The 15,381-nt window shown below is 48.9% G+C and overlaps 1 protein-coding gene across 1 annotated transcript in view; it reads right to left on the bottom strand.

The window, feature by feature from the left end:
• CADM1 (cell adhesion molecule 1) overlaps positions 1 to 15,381 on the bottom strand; it is a gene marked incomplete at its 5' end in the record, with an annotated part of 46,011 nt that overhangs the window by 11,177 nt on the left and 19,453 nt on the right. The window contains 3 exons of the mRNA XM_010011263.1: positions 1,629 to 1,661; positions 10,250 to 10,321; positions 13,920 to 14,092. Coding sequence (XP_010009565.1) covers positions 1,629 to 1,661; positions 10,250 to 10,321; positions 13,920 to 14,092 — 278 coding nt within the window. The remainder of the gene's footprint in view (positions 1 to 1,628; positions 1,662 to 10,249; positions 10,322 to 13,919; positions 14,093 to 15,381) is intronic.

The following is a 15,381-nucleotide window of genomic DNA, read 5'->3' as shown; positions in this document are numbered from 1 at the left end:
ATTTGGCTGTAGTTCATGCCCATGCATTTCTAGTCATTCACAGACATGCTCACTCCCATCGGACATTGGTAAGAACAAATGGCCAACATACAGAAACACCTGGTATACTCCATACACACTCCAGCAACACAAGCTTGGAAAGAACCCCCCGAGTCTTCACGGGAAAAGCAGCCCCATAGGCAAGTGCAGGGGGCTCGGTGCCAACTGGCTGGGATTTATGGCAGGAAAGTCTGTGGCAGGTCGTTGGAGCGGGATTGCTCTATAGGCAGAGTCTCCAGAGCTGTGCTGAAGACTCTCTGCTCTCCCTGCGCTCTGCATCAAGGTGCTGCTGAAGCAGGACACCTTCCTGCTGCACCCACACCGTACACAGCGCTCACTGTGAGACTAAGAGCGGAATGGAGCCTGATTTCCTTCCAGACCAAGCCTGGGTCTCTTCTGACTTTTCTGACTGCTCTCGGACTCTTCTAAAGCAGCAAAGTGCTGAGCTGGTGCTTCAGAGGAGCAGCCAGATCCTTAGCACCGGAGCAAGCAGGACTGAGCAGACCTGCAGGCAATGAAATGGTGCCACCACCTTCAAAGGTAGCTCTTCAAGGCTTTCCCTGCGGCCCAACGACCGGGCGATCAACTTTTTGCCTTCATCTGATGTCAAATATGAAAAGGGAGACCAGCGATGTACAGAGAACAGAAGTTATGCCTGCAGGCTGCCAGCTCTTGTGGCAAGGGGGAAAAGGCATGGAGCAGGCAAGTTATCCAGGACAAGAACTGCATGTCCCTCTGCTTGATAAGGGGCCTCACTACTCAACTGTCACTTCACTCAGTCCTACCTCTGTCACTGCCCCAGATACGCCAGGGAGGAGAGGTGGTTCTGTGTCACAGACTTCTATCGATAAAAGAAAGGGCCAATTTATCTGCTAAAAGCAACTAAAATAGGAAACTCAGATGTGGGTTAGCCTTCATTAAAGTTGTCAGAGGTTTTGGTTCTTTAGCTGAAAAGCGAGCTCGTGCCAAAAGCAGCATGCTCAGCTTCCAGCCTGACGTGACTATTTCGGCTCGTTTCGGAAGCTGTCAAGCTGTTAACTTGGCTGCCTCCAGCAGATGAGCAGGGTTACTTTGCTAGACTGCTATGCTGATAGGGAAGTGCTGCGACTTGTTTTCCAAGCCTCCTTCTGCACTGTAATGATGAGAACTTCGCTGCTGCCCTCGGCCCCTCTGCAGAGTATCCCCAGGATGCCAAACACTGCCTGTGCCACTGGACTTAAAGAATTAAATCTGAGCTCTTGTTTTCAAAAGCCAGATTTCTTTTCCATGCATGAAGCGATTGCCCTGGTAAGGAAGATGAGCAGAGAACCACTCACTGCCTTGGCACCGCTCGCAGACATGCACCATTTCTATGGGGCTGGGGGGATTGGGACCTGCCTGGCAGTGGAACAGCTGCAAAGCTCACAACAGCAATGACAAAACCAGACAGACTTTCCAGCCTTAAAACCCATGTTATATGTATGAGGTGAGTCCACCTGAAGCACAGTTTTCCCTTGAAGACTGCATTTCCCTTTTTGCTTCCCCTTCCCAGGCTTGTCTTGCCACTCAGCAGCGCTGAGAAATAAGAGAAACAGGAATGTGATACCAACCGTGAACTGCCGGTTCTGTCGTCGCCGTTGTGTCTACACACGGGAACAGAGGATTGGAGGAAGGGAAGAAACAGGAGGAACAGCATGCAAAAAAAGGGAAAATGGAAAAAATGGAACAGATAATATATGAGCAAGCTTTCAAAGAACATTGCGTGACAAGCAATAATAAAATGAAAGGCAAAAAGCATTTGAAGTGAGTTGCACTGTTTAGAAGACATGCCTCCAGTTCAAAAGCTATGAGCCTGAGGAAAACAGTAAATTTGCCTCTTTTTCCAGGACCTTGCCAGAATGGTTACTGGTGGTTGCAAAGTCGGGGGAGAACACCCACACCAACACTGCAGTTGGCAGAGGACCAAAACAGAAGCTCGGGACCAGGACAAAGAGCCCACGCTTGGCACAGGGCTTTTATGTATTCAAACATTGCCTTCATCTGCTCCCACCTCTCCTCCTCCTTCACCCAACGCAGGGAACCTCCAGGCACATCTGTACATGGCCCAGCCTCCTAACCTGGAGCCTTGCTGAGGGGCTGCTGGAAATCTCATGTCTGGTACTGAAGGCGCGAGCAGCAACTCTGCCTTGGCCACATCCAGCCTCATACCTGCCAGACGCAGTAGTTTTCAGGTGTAAAACACATTCTAGAACTGGCAAACGCAGACAGACATTACCAGGCCCTCTACTGCAACAGGCACCTGGTTAACAGCTATCAGTAATTAACAATACATTGGCCCTTTTCTGGTCAGGAATCTGAAGCTGATTTCACCCCGTACCTACTATTCACAGCCAGAAATGTCTTGGGAGTTGCTGCCTTTCCAAAAGAGACATGCTTCATCTCCTCACGGGTGTTTGCAACAGTCTGTTTTAAAGACTGACCAAATCTGAAGGCTTTTCCTGACAGTGTCCTATGCTATTGCCCTACAACAACAGCTCTAAATCATATTTGCTTGCATTATCCAAATTACTGGCTTATTTAGCTATCAAAACTCATCTACTATTCATCTGGTTCTACACATTCTGTGATGTTGGTAGCTTGTGTTAGTGGGGCTGGCTTGTAACCCCACAAATCCCTACTGCTCCCCTGGAGCCCACAGCAAAGCCCAGGTTTTGCACAGCTCAACTTGGTTCGATGCAGGCAATGTTTAAATGCATAAACCCCCGTAAGTGTAGAGATGCGCTCTAATGCCTGTTCCTGCAAAGCAGCCCGGAGCTTGAGTTTTCAGACAATGACAGACACTTCACATTGATGCTTCCCCTCGCTAACATGCTGCTGGGAGCACCCTGCATGGGGTGTCCTCCTGCACGTTCCGAGGCAGCAGCAGAAAAAGGACCCCCCGCTCCTTCGCAATTTAGCTGAGGACAGCCCAGGGCTGGATTTCTGAAGCACCAGAGGAGACAAGAATCATATGAGGAATACACAATACTTACAGATACAAGGTCTACATGCTTTAATTATGAAAGCAAAACAAATAAACCCTGCACAATTTAACAAACTGCACCAAGATTTGCATAACAGATTATCAAGCCGTCATTAGCCTGCTTGCACTGCCAGTGCACACTGTTCTCGTCTTGGCAACCCAGCCTAACGCACGCTTAGAGGCGCCAGCCCATGCTCCCGCGGGAAGGGAGCTTCCCAAAGCCAAGGGAGAGCAAAAGCCAGGCTCTGCTTTGCTGTTGGGCAGCCGTCCCCAAGCGAGGCTTTGGTTTAACCAAGCAAATGGTGGAGGGGGAAATGGTGGCAAAGGGGGAAAGCTGTCATTTAGAAAGGGCTGTAAACCTGAGCATTAATTCTTGAGATAGCGTCTTGGCATCTACAGATAGTCTCAATTTACTGTCTTCCTGAAACAAAAAGAGTTATGTCAGCTTTTATGCTCAATAGAGAATCTGCTGAAAGCAAACTTGTATTCACGTGCTGGAAGAGATATTGGTGAGGAAACAGTGCAAATGGACAGTGCATCTCGCTTCCCCGGCTGGGGACAGAGACCGACAGGTTACAGAACACAAAGTTCTCAAGCGCTTGTAAGTGCGAACAAATATCCAAGTCAAACAACATGTTGGCTGCAGCTGGAATGACAAAGTTATGATTAGCAAATGGTTTGGATGGTAGCAATAGGAAACACACACCAGTTAAAGTTTAGCATGAGTTTTCCGGCAGTCCTTTTCCATCCCAGAGTCTTCTTTGAGAAGAGGGTTGTACAAACACCGTGCTCCGAGAGGAATAATCCCGTGTTAAAGCAAAGCAAAGAATGCCCCCTGGCACCAGCACACAACACAGCGGTTACATGGCAAAGGAGAGAAGTATCATCACCGTTGCTTTGGTATTAAATGAATCATACCGTGCGTGCAGCCAGCTCCTCCACTGCTCTGCCCAACAGGGAAGGAACACCCCGGCCCTGCAACGCTGCTGCTACAACAACACACCACGTTTCGGTGGCCTGGCTAACCTTAACCGTGCTCCCCTGAACCCTGGGTACGTGCCATTCACTTTGCCTTCACTTGTGAGAGAGCCACCTTCATACGCCAGACCAGACATACAGCACCACGGAGACCAGGCCTCTGCCCCATGTCCTAGAATAAACATAATCTCCTCTCCTCAAATATAGACCAACAAGGAAGTCCTTGATATGTTCCTGACTTAGCTGAGGTTGAAGGAAGACAATGAAAGGCTTTGCCACTGCCAAAAAGCACCGTTCTGGTCCTGAGCCCTGCGCATGAAGAGCAATCACACCATCACACAGAATGATGCTTATCATGTAAAATGTTAAGTCGGTGCTGAAAACAGGCTCTTTTACAAGATGTGGCAAAGCAGAGAGGACGTGGAAAGCACACAGGCAAAGAACCTCAATGTGGTACTTTCCATCTCAAGAGTAAGGCTTCTCTTCCCAGTTCTAACTGGTAAGACAATAAGTGTGCTGTCTGGGGAGAAGGAAAACAATGCAGTAGTCCTTCAATAGCTATGTGTACATAAATTCACCAGAGCACTGGTTTACAATTAAAGGAGGTGCCCAAGAAAGGAACCACTGGCCTCTGTAAAGCTGCATAATCATGATTTCTTTCTAGCATTGATCTAGGAACCAAGTTTATCGCTGCCAGCTCTGGCATGAAGACACCATCATGCATCATCTTGTGATACACATGGTGTTATCTGTAGCTAAGAAAACTCGGGTGACACCCAAGTTTTAGGCACTCAACACTTCATTAGGTAGCAACACAAGCATGCACACACACACATATACACAGGTATTTACAGAATCACCACATGAAGGCACCTGGGCAGCACTTGGTTGAGCTCCAAGCTCCATCACTGAGCCTCCGCATTTCCTCAAATGGATTCTCTCCAACTTCAAACTGTTTGTGCAGTGTCACAGACCAGGCCCTTTAAACCCGTCCGTAATGAGTCCACAGCCTCAAACAGAACGAGCACGAGGGAGGAATATTAACACCCCAGCAGCAAAATTACATTCAGCAACTCAAATGCCTGAGCTGCAGCCTCACAGAAGCACACAATATGTTGGGGCTGAAAACCACACAGCTATTGTAAAGAGAATTACAGCAGCTCATCACCAGCATAATGGCAAAACACACCTCTTTTTTCAGACTTAAGGAGGTATTAGTCACTGTATATATCTATTTGATATACTGCCTTCTCAATTGCTTTCTGAACTGAAAACAAGAGCCAATCTGATCACTGACTTGTGGAGCTCTGATTCTTCCCTGTTTTCCAGACTTCTTCACCTGTAGTGACCATGGCGAGCCCTGGGGACCAGCGCAGTTACAAGTGATTTCTGCTTCATCTCAGGTCCTTGAGGCTTGGAGAAAACCCTACGAAATTCCCTGTCATTCCCACTGGATACGCGCCTGCTGGTGTTGGACATTAGCACAGCACTGCTCCTTGGAGGACGGATGAACACACACCCTGCGTTACGATACTCAACAATGAGTAGCTCCAACTTGTGCTGAAAGCTTTTGCGTATGGGTGTGTTGCAGTGCACCCCTGGGACACTTTGATTTGTGGACCAGATGTTTCACCAAAACAATCACAAGCTGCATGGGGGTTGCGTTTGGCAGGAACAATAATATTCCTATTAAATGCTCTCCTAAATGCACAAAGTTCTGCCCAGCAAAAGGATGGTTTCTGTGCTGCTCACGCGGTGTCACCAATGGTACAACCAGGTGTGACAGAACCGTGTCTGCTACTGACTGGACACAGCACTAAAAGACTGAATTTATCTCATTTTTTCCCCTGTAACGGGCCTGTCAGGTACTCTCTCTTCCTTTATTCCCTTTAATGCAGCCACATCCTGGATGAAAATGTCAGGAGAGTGCAGCATCATCTTTAAATTAACTTGACATTTTACTGGGGACCTGCTGAAGCTTCCATGGAAAGCCAAAGCCAGAAGGTACTAAATAATGTGGGAGCACAAGTTTGCATGGTGTCCCCATGGTGCACCATGGAGCCCTGCGTGGTGCCATCGAGCCCCTGGCTGGGCTGAGCACCACCACACACAGCCATAGGCATGAGCAGCCGAACCCGAAGGGATGCAGGGCTGTGATCCACATGGACCCGAGTCATTCCCATGCTGCCTCCCCACCTCCCGCAGACCTACCGTAAAAATCCCTTCCTCCAGGATCACAGTGTTTCCACAGCACAGACTTGGTGCTGCCCAGACAAGCTCATCACAGGGCCTGAGCATCCCTGGGAATTCTCAAGCTAAACCCGCTGCCTGCAGTGTGCCAACCCCTGCATGCGTACCCATCCCTGCTACCATATATCCAAGAGACCAGGGAGTTAAAGTACGGTCTAAAAGGCCCTTAAAGAGAGACCACAGTGGAAGGTACTGGCAGTTGTGACATGGGCAGCAGCTCTGCAGGATCAGTAGCACCCACTGCAAGGCTCACAGTGCGGGTAACGCGTGTATGTCACCCCCAGGACTCCACCAAAGCTGTTGCGCAGGTACCTGCGTGACCCATCTGCAGAGAGAGTGTGATAAATGCAAATGGGCACAGACAATTAACCCTGTGGATCCTGGAAGACTGAAGGATGCTCAGGAAGGCAAGCAGAAAGCCCTGCTCTGCACCATGCCCGCGGATAAGGGCCGGGCTGTTATTAAGAGCCTTTATCTCCCAGGAAACAACAGCTGCCCAAAACCAGCGTTTCAAGGGACAGCTCCAGGGGTAATTCAAATTATGCAGTTTGTTCTGCTGTATCGTATTGTACATCTTAATGAACAAAGCCACAAGGACAATTTGAACCGATCAGAAAGGGCTTGCCAGCGATAACAGCTGAAGCACTGAAGGACGGCCGGAATATCAATGCACTTGGAGGATATACGAAAAAGATCAAGCTGTCACGCAGGAAATCTTTTCAAGCACCTACAGTGAAGCAAAGCAACAGTGACAGAGGCAAAGCTTTAAAGGTCGTGCTGTTTGGAAACTTTACGCTGCTCAGCTTTCCCCTCTCCTGGAAGGAAGCAGCAGGTTAGCTCATCAGACACCTTCCCCACCTCCCTGCACGGAGCCTGCAGCAGCGGAACACGACTTGGATGTGCCAAGCAAGTGGGGCTGATGCGTGGCTCTAGGCATGGACCTGGCTGGGTTTAGGGGATCTCAGAGCACCCAGGGATCACCGTGCGCCCCACAAGCGCAGGGATAACGCCCATGCTCCATCCCATTCCCACACATCACGCTACCTGTTCTCCCCCACTTGCTGCACCCACTGTTCTGGCTCATGTTGGCTGAGCAGCGCCTATCACCACACAAGGATAATGCCGCGGGACAGGGCTGCATTTCCATGTCATGTCCAAACACGTCTGGAGCAGAAAGACTGCACGTAAACAAGAAAAGAAAGATGTCTGTCATGGGAACCTGCACAAAAGGAATAGCTAACTCAGAATGCACGTGGAGTAGCAAATGCAGCCCTTTGAGATTGTTCCACCGGAGAGTTTTAGCAGGGGAGAATGAATTCAGGACAAGTTATCTCCAATACCTCAGAAGGAGCAGTTCTAAGAATTCCTAGGGGCAGCTGTGAGAGCTAACAGCACACCCAAAGCCCGAGCATGGGACATGGAAACGGTTCAGTGCAGGGCTCTCTCTAACCCTTTCTTAACAATTTTTTACGTTAAGACAAGACAACTGTTTTCCAGAGCACTCTGTGGTTTCAGGGGATGTGAACTAGGCTGGTATTACACAAGCAGCAGGAGGGAAAAGGCAAAATAAATCTGATTCCAAGCTGCAGCCAACCTGCCAGCAGAGGCAAGAACACCCCGTCTGCCACCCAAGCACTTCTGTCACGCCACAACAGTATCTCAGTGCTTTGGTGAGGATGGGAATTAAGGTTTCAATTGTCTCTCAAGGCTTTAAAAAGGGTTTCAACACTGCTATGCTATGTAATTCTAGAGATTATGTTAATTTGACCTAATTTTTCCCAGTGACAAAGTCTCTTAACTATTGAAGAGCAGAAGTTTCTGCAGCCTCACGCTGCCTGGCTGCTGGAAAACATACCCAGGCACGTCCCAGCAAAGCCTCAGCTGCTTTTTGTGGGCAAAGCACACTGAACTTGTGGGCAGAAGATGTGAAGACACACATCAAGAAGAATCAGCGTCAGATCGGTGTCAGGGAAGAATATAAAAATCTCTCTTATCGGCATTAACTAATCTTCCTACGCACCGTGAGCAGTAACTGCTGGAATCAGTGAACAATATAACATTTTCATTACTTCTCCAGCCTCCTCAGCAGCTCAAAGCCAATAACAAAAGGAATGAAAGAGGCGATGGAGACCCAGTCAGGTTTTGCCAACAGGATGTCAGCAAGCTTTGAGTTTTAGATCCTCCACCACCACGGCAAACAAAGGTGAGGGAAAACAGAGCAGCAACACACTCCTGAGCTCAAGGCACTTCTGCCAGGCTGATGAAAGAGCAACCCACATTTCTGCTGATCCAGGAAATAAAGAGCTGCTGGTCAATGCATCTTTGGGCACCTCTTGCAGTTTTCCAATGTAGTTGTGCCTCCCCATGGAGCAGCACCCTCACAAAGGGCAGTGCTGATCCTCAGGGCAACAGTTTGCTCCGATGGAAAGCTACTGAGGAGAAACAGCTGGGATAACATGCTGCCAAAGGTCCTCCTTCCCTTTGAAGACCATCACCCCTAAAGTGACAGGCTGATAACAATCCAATTCCCAGGAAAAGGGCAGGCATTTGCTGGTACCCACATGGACTTAATGGGGTTGATGAAGCACCAAGACCAATTCTTCCTTTCAGCCTTCCAAAATTCACTGAAAGCATTAACAAATTACCATAAAGCAAAAGAGAACCACATGTGTGTCCATGACACCCAGCCCCAGGGACCAGGCTTCTTGGCAAGCGGCTCTTGGGGACTTTTCATCGAGTTTGACACTACTCTGAAATGAAAGCTGGTTAAGTTAAGAAAGTAAAAACAGAACCGAAACAAGGCGACCAAGTGGCCAAACGGGTGCACGTTCACAGTGGAGCATCTCAAGCATCCAAACCCGGGTGCCTGGAGTCCGGGTTTATCCATAACCACCTGGAAAGAGGAAGACAGAGAAGGGCCAGGTCCAGAGAGCGCGATGGCGGGTGGCCCATGGCGCACAGTAAGGCACGTTGGGAGAAAGGCTTCAATCGCTTGTCCATGCCAGCCGGGTCTGATTGGGCTGCCAAAACCTCAGAGGGAGAGAAGCCACAGAACACCCCGAGCAGGACAGTCAGGTCAGCTGAGCAACGGCAGAAGAGCAAATAAAACATGAAGGTATTTACACAGGGGATGCTTTACAGCAGCGATAAACATTACGCCATTAGCTACTCAACGGTCCACGCTCACCTTCGGTTTGCCACCCCTACCTCAAAAAAACCAAAAGACAAACAAAAAAAAACCCAAAACACAAGCAAAAGCAAAAGCAGCAGCTGACACAGAAAAGATTGGGAAAATGGCAATGCAAATGATTACAAAGAACTCAGAAAGGCCTTCGGCATGAGGGGAGAGTCGGGTCTAGTGGGGAAGGGTGATGGATGCAGGTAACAGCACAAGGTGCCTCACGATCGGCTGGCTGGGTTTGTTCCTCTTGTCTCGTGAGACAAGGAAACACCCAGTAAAAGCCAGCTCCTCAAAAAGGGTCCTGTGACTGAGTCTAAACTGACCGGTGGAGTTCCGTTTTCTGCGAGAGCGAGGCAAAGGCCTTATCACAGAGAGAGACTGAACACTGAGACATGAGAAAAAGCATCTCGAGTCACACCAGGAGAATTAAATTACTCAAGACCCAACTTTCTGCTTCCATTTTTTGTGACAGTGACGGGGGTGAGGCTGAGACAACGGCCTGGATTAACTGAGCTCTCCGGCTGTTTGCATCCTTCATCTGACAGCACCCAGCACCAGCCACCAGTAACCTCATGAACAGCTTGTCCTGCCACAGCAATCCCCGCCTGTCACAACCCCCTGCAGCAGGGACCGTCCAACTCCTGAACTGCCCCACCAGGGCTTGGAGGGGTGTTTGCAGAGAAAAAGGTAAAATGCAAGTGATCTGTTTGTTGTTTTTTCCCCAGGCTTCATGCTCGGCTTATATACACAAAAGACAATAAACATTCAGGACATTTCCAATGGTTATGAAGGTACCGTACCTGTGATGGTGGTAGGGATGGTGGTGGTAGTGGTGGTGGTTGTTGTGGGAGGAGGGATAGTTGTGGGGGGATCTGGATAAAATATAAAAAGGAAAAATAATAAAAAAAAAGCAAATTAAGAAAACCCAAGCAGAACACAACAGCGGTCAATCGTGAGCAGAGAAAACCAAGGACGCAAAGAAGCAGCGCGGCCTGGGGGGACCTTTCCTGCTTTCCTCCTCCAAGAGCTGGGGGCCAGAGCCCACAGCAGGGCACGGCCACGAGCTCCACCACAGCAAAGGATGTGCTGAGCTGGAGAGCCTGGCCCCAGAAACCCTCCCCCCTCTTGCCTTCCACAGCGCTAAAAAACAAATTAAAAGAACAAATAAAGCCCAGCATAAATTAGTCAATGAGAGAGAGACAGAAATGGGATGGGAGAGGCATAAGGAAAATAAACTGCACGCTTTCCACAACACAAAGAACAGTTCACAGGTACACGCAGAGACACAGGGGGACTTGGTTGAGTTTCTACGTATACATTTGAAAACCCAGGTAGGAGGTTTGTGTGAGGGGACCTGCTGCGCCTGAAGGCTAAATGCTGACAGCCCATGAGAACATGTCCCCTCCTTCCCAGGGCCACTGATGTCCCTCTTCTAGGAATGCACGTCAGCAGGATGTCGAAAACTAACTTCAGTGGTAGTCATAAATACACAGGAATGAGAACGTCCTTCCTTAGTATCAGTTCCAAGGTATGAAGAACTTTACTGAGATCTTTTAATTCCAAAAAGCCAACGTTTGCTGACAATTTCAGCTGAATGCTCTTGGTTTGGCTACTGGGGCATCGTTACTGAGGAACACGGCTACAGGGACAATTCCCTTTGTGAGTGATCACTGTGTCCCAGACATGCCTGGCCTGCAGATGCTCCAACACTGCCGCTTCTCACAGCGCTTGCGTTACGTACAGGGGCACATCCTCCTCACAAGTACTGGGCAGGAGCAGGTAGATATGAGAAGATGTCAGAGAATAATACGTATCAATGCCCAGGTGATCAAAATGAATGTGTTAAGCATTGGGGAGGCTTTGAACTACGGATTCATTCGCCAAAATAGAGCATGAAACATTTCATGGGCTTTTGATTTTATGTCTCCTCTATAGCACGTCAACTTCTCATCACTAACACATCTGCTACTCTTTTATCTCCAAGCGAGCTCTCTCAGATTCCCTAATTAAGACATATGAACTTTAATTATATGCTGCCCCTTTCTTATACTCCATACAACTTCCCCAAAGTTAAGAAACCTCAGAATTCACTTCGCTGTAGAGCGCTTGTTTACGGCTGTATTAGGAGCAGCTGTTACCCTTTCCCTATGTCCAAAGCATCCCAGTCCCTGTACTTAGGACAGGGAACTTCTTCCTTGCTCGTAATGCAAACCCTAGGAGTGGTGGAGACGGAAACAGCAGAACCAGGGGCATAAAGTCCCTGGCCTTTCACCACACTGCACAGGATGATGCTATGCAGAGATCGACCTGCATAAAATCTTCCTCTATAAAATAAAACCAAAAGAAGGTTGCTGATTGTGGTAGAAGGTTCTAGCAAATGTGTCTTCCCACTCCCAAGGGGAGGAAAAGCATGAAACAAGCTCTAAAACCAGACATGGTTTGGTGTGTCAGTGTGATTGGGCACCCCTGCCCCATGTGTGCCTTCAGCACAGCTTGGCAGTGGTTATTCCACAAGCCTGGCCTGCTGAAGCCATCCATGTGGAAAACCATTTAACTGCTTCTTGTGGAGACATGCTGGAGCACAGCTCTGCTGTGGCTATTGCTACCCCTGTACAGCCCCTGGGTGCGGAGGGACTGTGCCCATTGTCCCCCTGGTTCCCAAGTTAACGGGATGTGGGGAGCTCTGTGCTGGCAAGAACCAGCCCTGCCAGATGGGGAGTGAGGTACATCCCCCCCAACATCCACACTATACCTACGGAGGTGTGTCTGGGAGGACACAGACCCCAGTGCTGCTGCAATATGGCATTGTAGTGGGGAAGGAGCCGAGGGCTGGAGATGGAAATGCTCCCACTGCCAAACCGAACCCAAAAAGCGCTCCCCTACGTGGCCAAAACACCCCAAATACAGTCCGCAGGTTCATATCCCTGGGGCCCTGCACATCCTTTAAAACAACACTGTCCCAGGTCTCCTCCCATGGATTTAATCTGGAGGGAGCCGCACTGCGCGAGTCCTGTACAGTCTAGTTCTCACCCACATCTGAAACACAGAATTAACAGTGTGACTGTTTCTGTGAGCCCTAAATCCCAGGTCACTAATACTGGAGAGGGTTCATCCAGCACTCGCCTGGGCTGAAAAAGGTACATAAACTCTACGAGGAATGAAAGCACCTCGTCTCCAACAGCTTTACAGCAGTAGCTCTCCCTGGTTTCCATCTCCTGCGGAACTGCCCGTGTCCTACTCCAACTTCTTTATTCTCTGCAACATTAGTGTTTCTTTAAACACCGATGTAAACAAGGTATTTTTTAATACCATGAGCACACAAATTATTCCATCATAAATGCATATGCGACTTCATTTTGTGAACTGGACCTACAGACACTACTCGTGTGAGGTGGCAGATGAGTTCAGTTTCAGCCCAAAGCTGTAGCTTTGGTGCTACCTTCAGCCTTTAAGCGAGTTTCTAGGACTGGGCTTAAAAATCACTCACATACAAGTGGCGTTTAGACAGGCAACGTGAGGTCCTTGACTATTTATCTAGATTGGAGCAAGAACAACAGAATTTGGACCGAAGAGCTTCAAGCTGCTATTACATGGCCTGAACTTCAAACCAAAGCAAGTTCCTGTCCCATCTGAGTAGAACCATACAACCGTTTGGGTTGGAAAAGACCTCAAGTGCAACACCCACCGCGAGCTTAGCCCAGGCACACAACCACCACTCTTAACCAATAAAGTTTAAATATGCAGCCCAAGGGAATTGCTCACAATTAAACAGGGGGATCACTCTCCAAGTGCTACTGAATCTTCATTATATGCAGCGCCTGGTGACAGGAGCACAAGGTCTAAAGCAACGGCAAAATAATGCAGAAGGACTGAAGAATTAAAGCAGGTACTTAACAGCACTTTAAAGAGATGCCGAGGCACGGTTTAGTGTCTGCTCGGCCGCCACACACAGGCTTAGGGCATCTCATTCTTCCAGTTTATTTACTGGTTTGTAATTATCTGGGGACTCTGGCTGAGCCTTCGGCAATTCAACTTCCTAATGAAAGCCCTGGACACCACCTCCCCTCCCAGACCACTGCTGAAGACACAGGAGAAGGCATTACAAAAGGAAAAGGAGTTATCAGAGAAGTCCTAGGGGAACTGTCAGGCCAGAGAACTTCCCAGTTCTCCCCATGCCCCTGCTCTGGATTTTCCTTTGGCTTCCCTGGAAGCACCAAGTGCCATGGCGAGCCCGGCTCCAGAGGAAGGAGCGCACTGGACACTGGAATAGGCTCTGCTCCCGACCCGAGAGTTACAGAAGCAAAGGAAGGGTTTGCCAGCCCCGGCCCCAGCCCGGTACAACGCAGGTGTGTCAGGAGCCGTCTGTAAATCTTGCATTAAGCCAAAAGTTAACTTTGTCAAAGCTTTCAGAGCAGGTATGTTGCAATTATGTGGAAATGAGTCTAGAAGAACGGTGGTTTTCTCACGTACCGTATACAAACAGCATGTAATCCGCATGTGATTTCCCCACCGCGTTGGAAGCCTCACAGCGGTATGTACCATTATCTGTTTTGTTTAGGTTACTAATGAGAAGGTTTGAACCAGACACTACAACGTGTTGAGGCATCTCATCATCTACTCTTAACCACCTCATGTCCGTAGGCCTACAGAGGAGGGAGAGAAAGAAACAAGCACATTACTATTTTCCTATGGTAAAGATGGCATCTTCAATAGTTCATCCACAGACAGAAAGCCCAAACCAAGAAAAACTGTAAAGAAATAACACATACTTTTTTTCACTACTCATGCCCCGATGCTGTCGGGCTTCCTCAATTTAAATTTATTTTAACCCAACAGGAAACTGTATCCAGACCTTAAATTTTCTGAAAACACTAATGCAAGCAGGAAGAAAGTTCATTAGTGGTTAATCATTCGCTTGTTCAGCAAACCTGAAACCTGTGAGGCTGTGGATGATCTGAGCACCCACAGGGCGCTCTACGTGCCCATCCGGGCAGCGCGTGGCAGAACCAGGATGTTCTGGGATGGACACAGCACTGAACAACACCAGCTGGGTACCGGCTGCCTGCTGTGAAGCTGAGGTCTGCTCTGCACAGGGGCTGGGTGCTCCCCTCATCGCTGCCGCATGGGCAGCAGCAGCTCTTGAGCAATTGGAAATGTGGCTTAACTTCCATATAGTGGAAAGGGCTTTAGTGCTCCTGGCTACGGGCTTCAAAAGGCCATTTGTGATTTAGAGTCCCCAGGTTTCCCATGCTGTGTGCATGACACAGCAGCCAGCTTCTTGGGGATGTCTCTCACCCTGGGTCTCCTAACAGTGTCCTTTCACTGTCCTCCCACTTTTGTCTTGGGGCAGCAGTAGAGTCGTGTCTAACTTCACAAGAAACCTGTGTTAATACCAGTACGGAAATTCCTACTCTCTGGTCTCTGGTTCTCCTGAGCTTCCCTCCCCCAATGTTTTCATTGCCCGATCTTGCAGAGAAATGACAGAGAAACGACAGAGAAACATCCCTCTTCACCTTAAACCTCCGTGAAGGAGTTTATGAAATCTCTGTCTCAAAATCCCAGAACCAAACACTGCCCATTAGCGGAGTGTGCATTTTCCTATGCTTTGAGAGACCCAGGTGAAGCGACCTACAGCACATTACTGGCACCACCGTAACATTAAGCCGTGTGCTGCTGGGGAGACGTGTCTGTCTTACTTAACGTGTGTGTGTGTCTTACCCACAGCCTGCAAGGAAAAAAAGTAAAGCAGCCTATCCATTAAATTCCCAGATGACAGCAAACGGGAGGAACTGCAGCTGCCCAGGGATGAGGTGTGCAAAGGGCCTTTGACGGGCTCCAAGCAGAGACCGGGTATTAAAGCAGAATTCAGCAGGGGACGTGCCAGTCTCTAATGTACGGGGCAGGAACCAGCCTCATGCCGGACAGAAGACAC

Source organism: Nestor notabilis, unplaced genomic scaffold, assembly GCF_000696875.1.
Source record: "Nestor notabilis isolate BGI_N333 unplaced genomic scaffold, ASM69687v1 scaffold18433, whole genome shotgun sequence".
Classification (NCBI taxonomy): domain Eukaryota; kingdom Metazoa; phylum Chordata; class Aves; order Psittaciformes; family Psittacidae; genus Nestor; species Nestor notabilis.
This window is presented reverse-complemented; position numbering and strand designations above follow the sequence as displayed.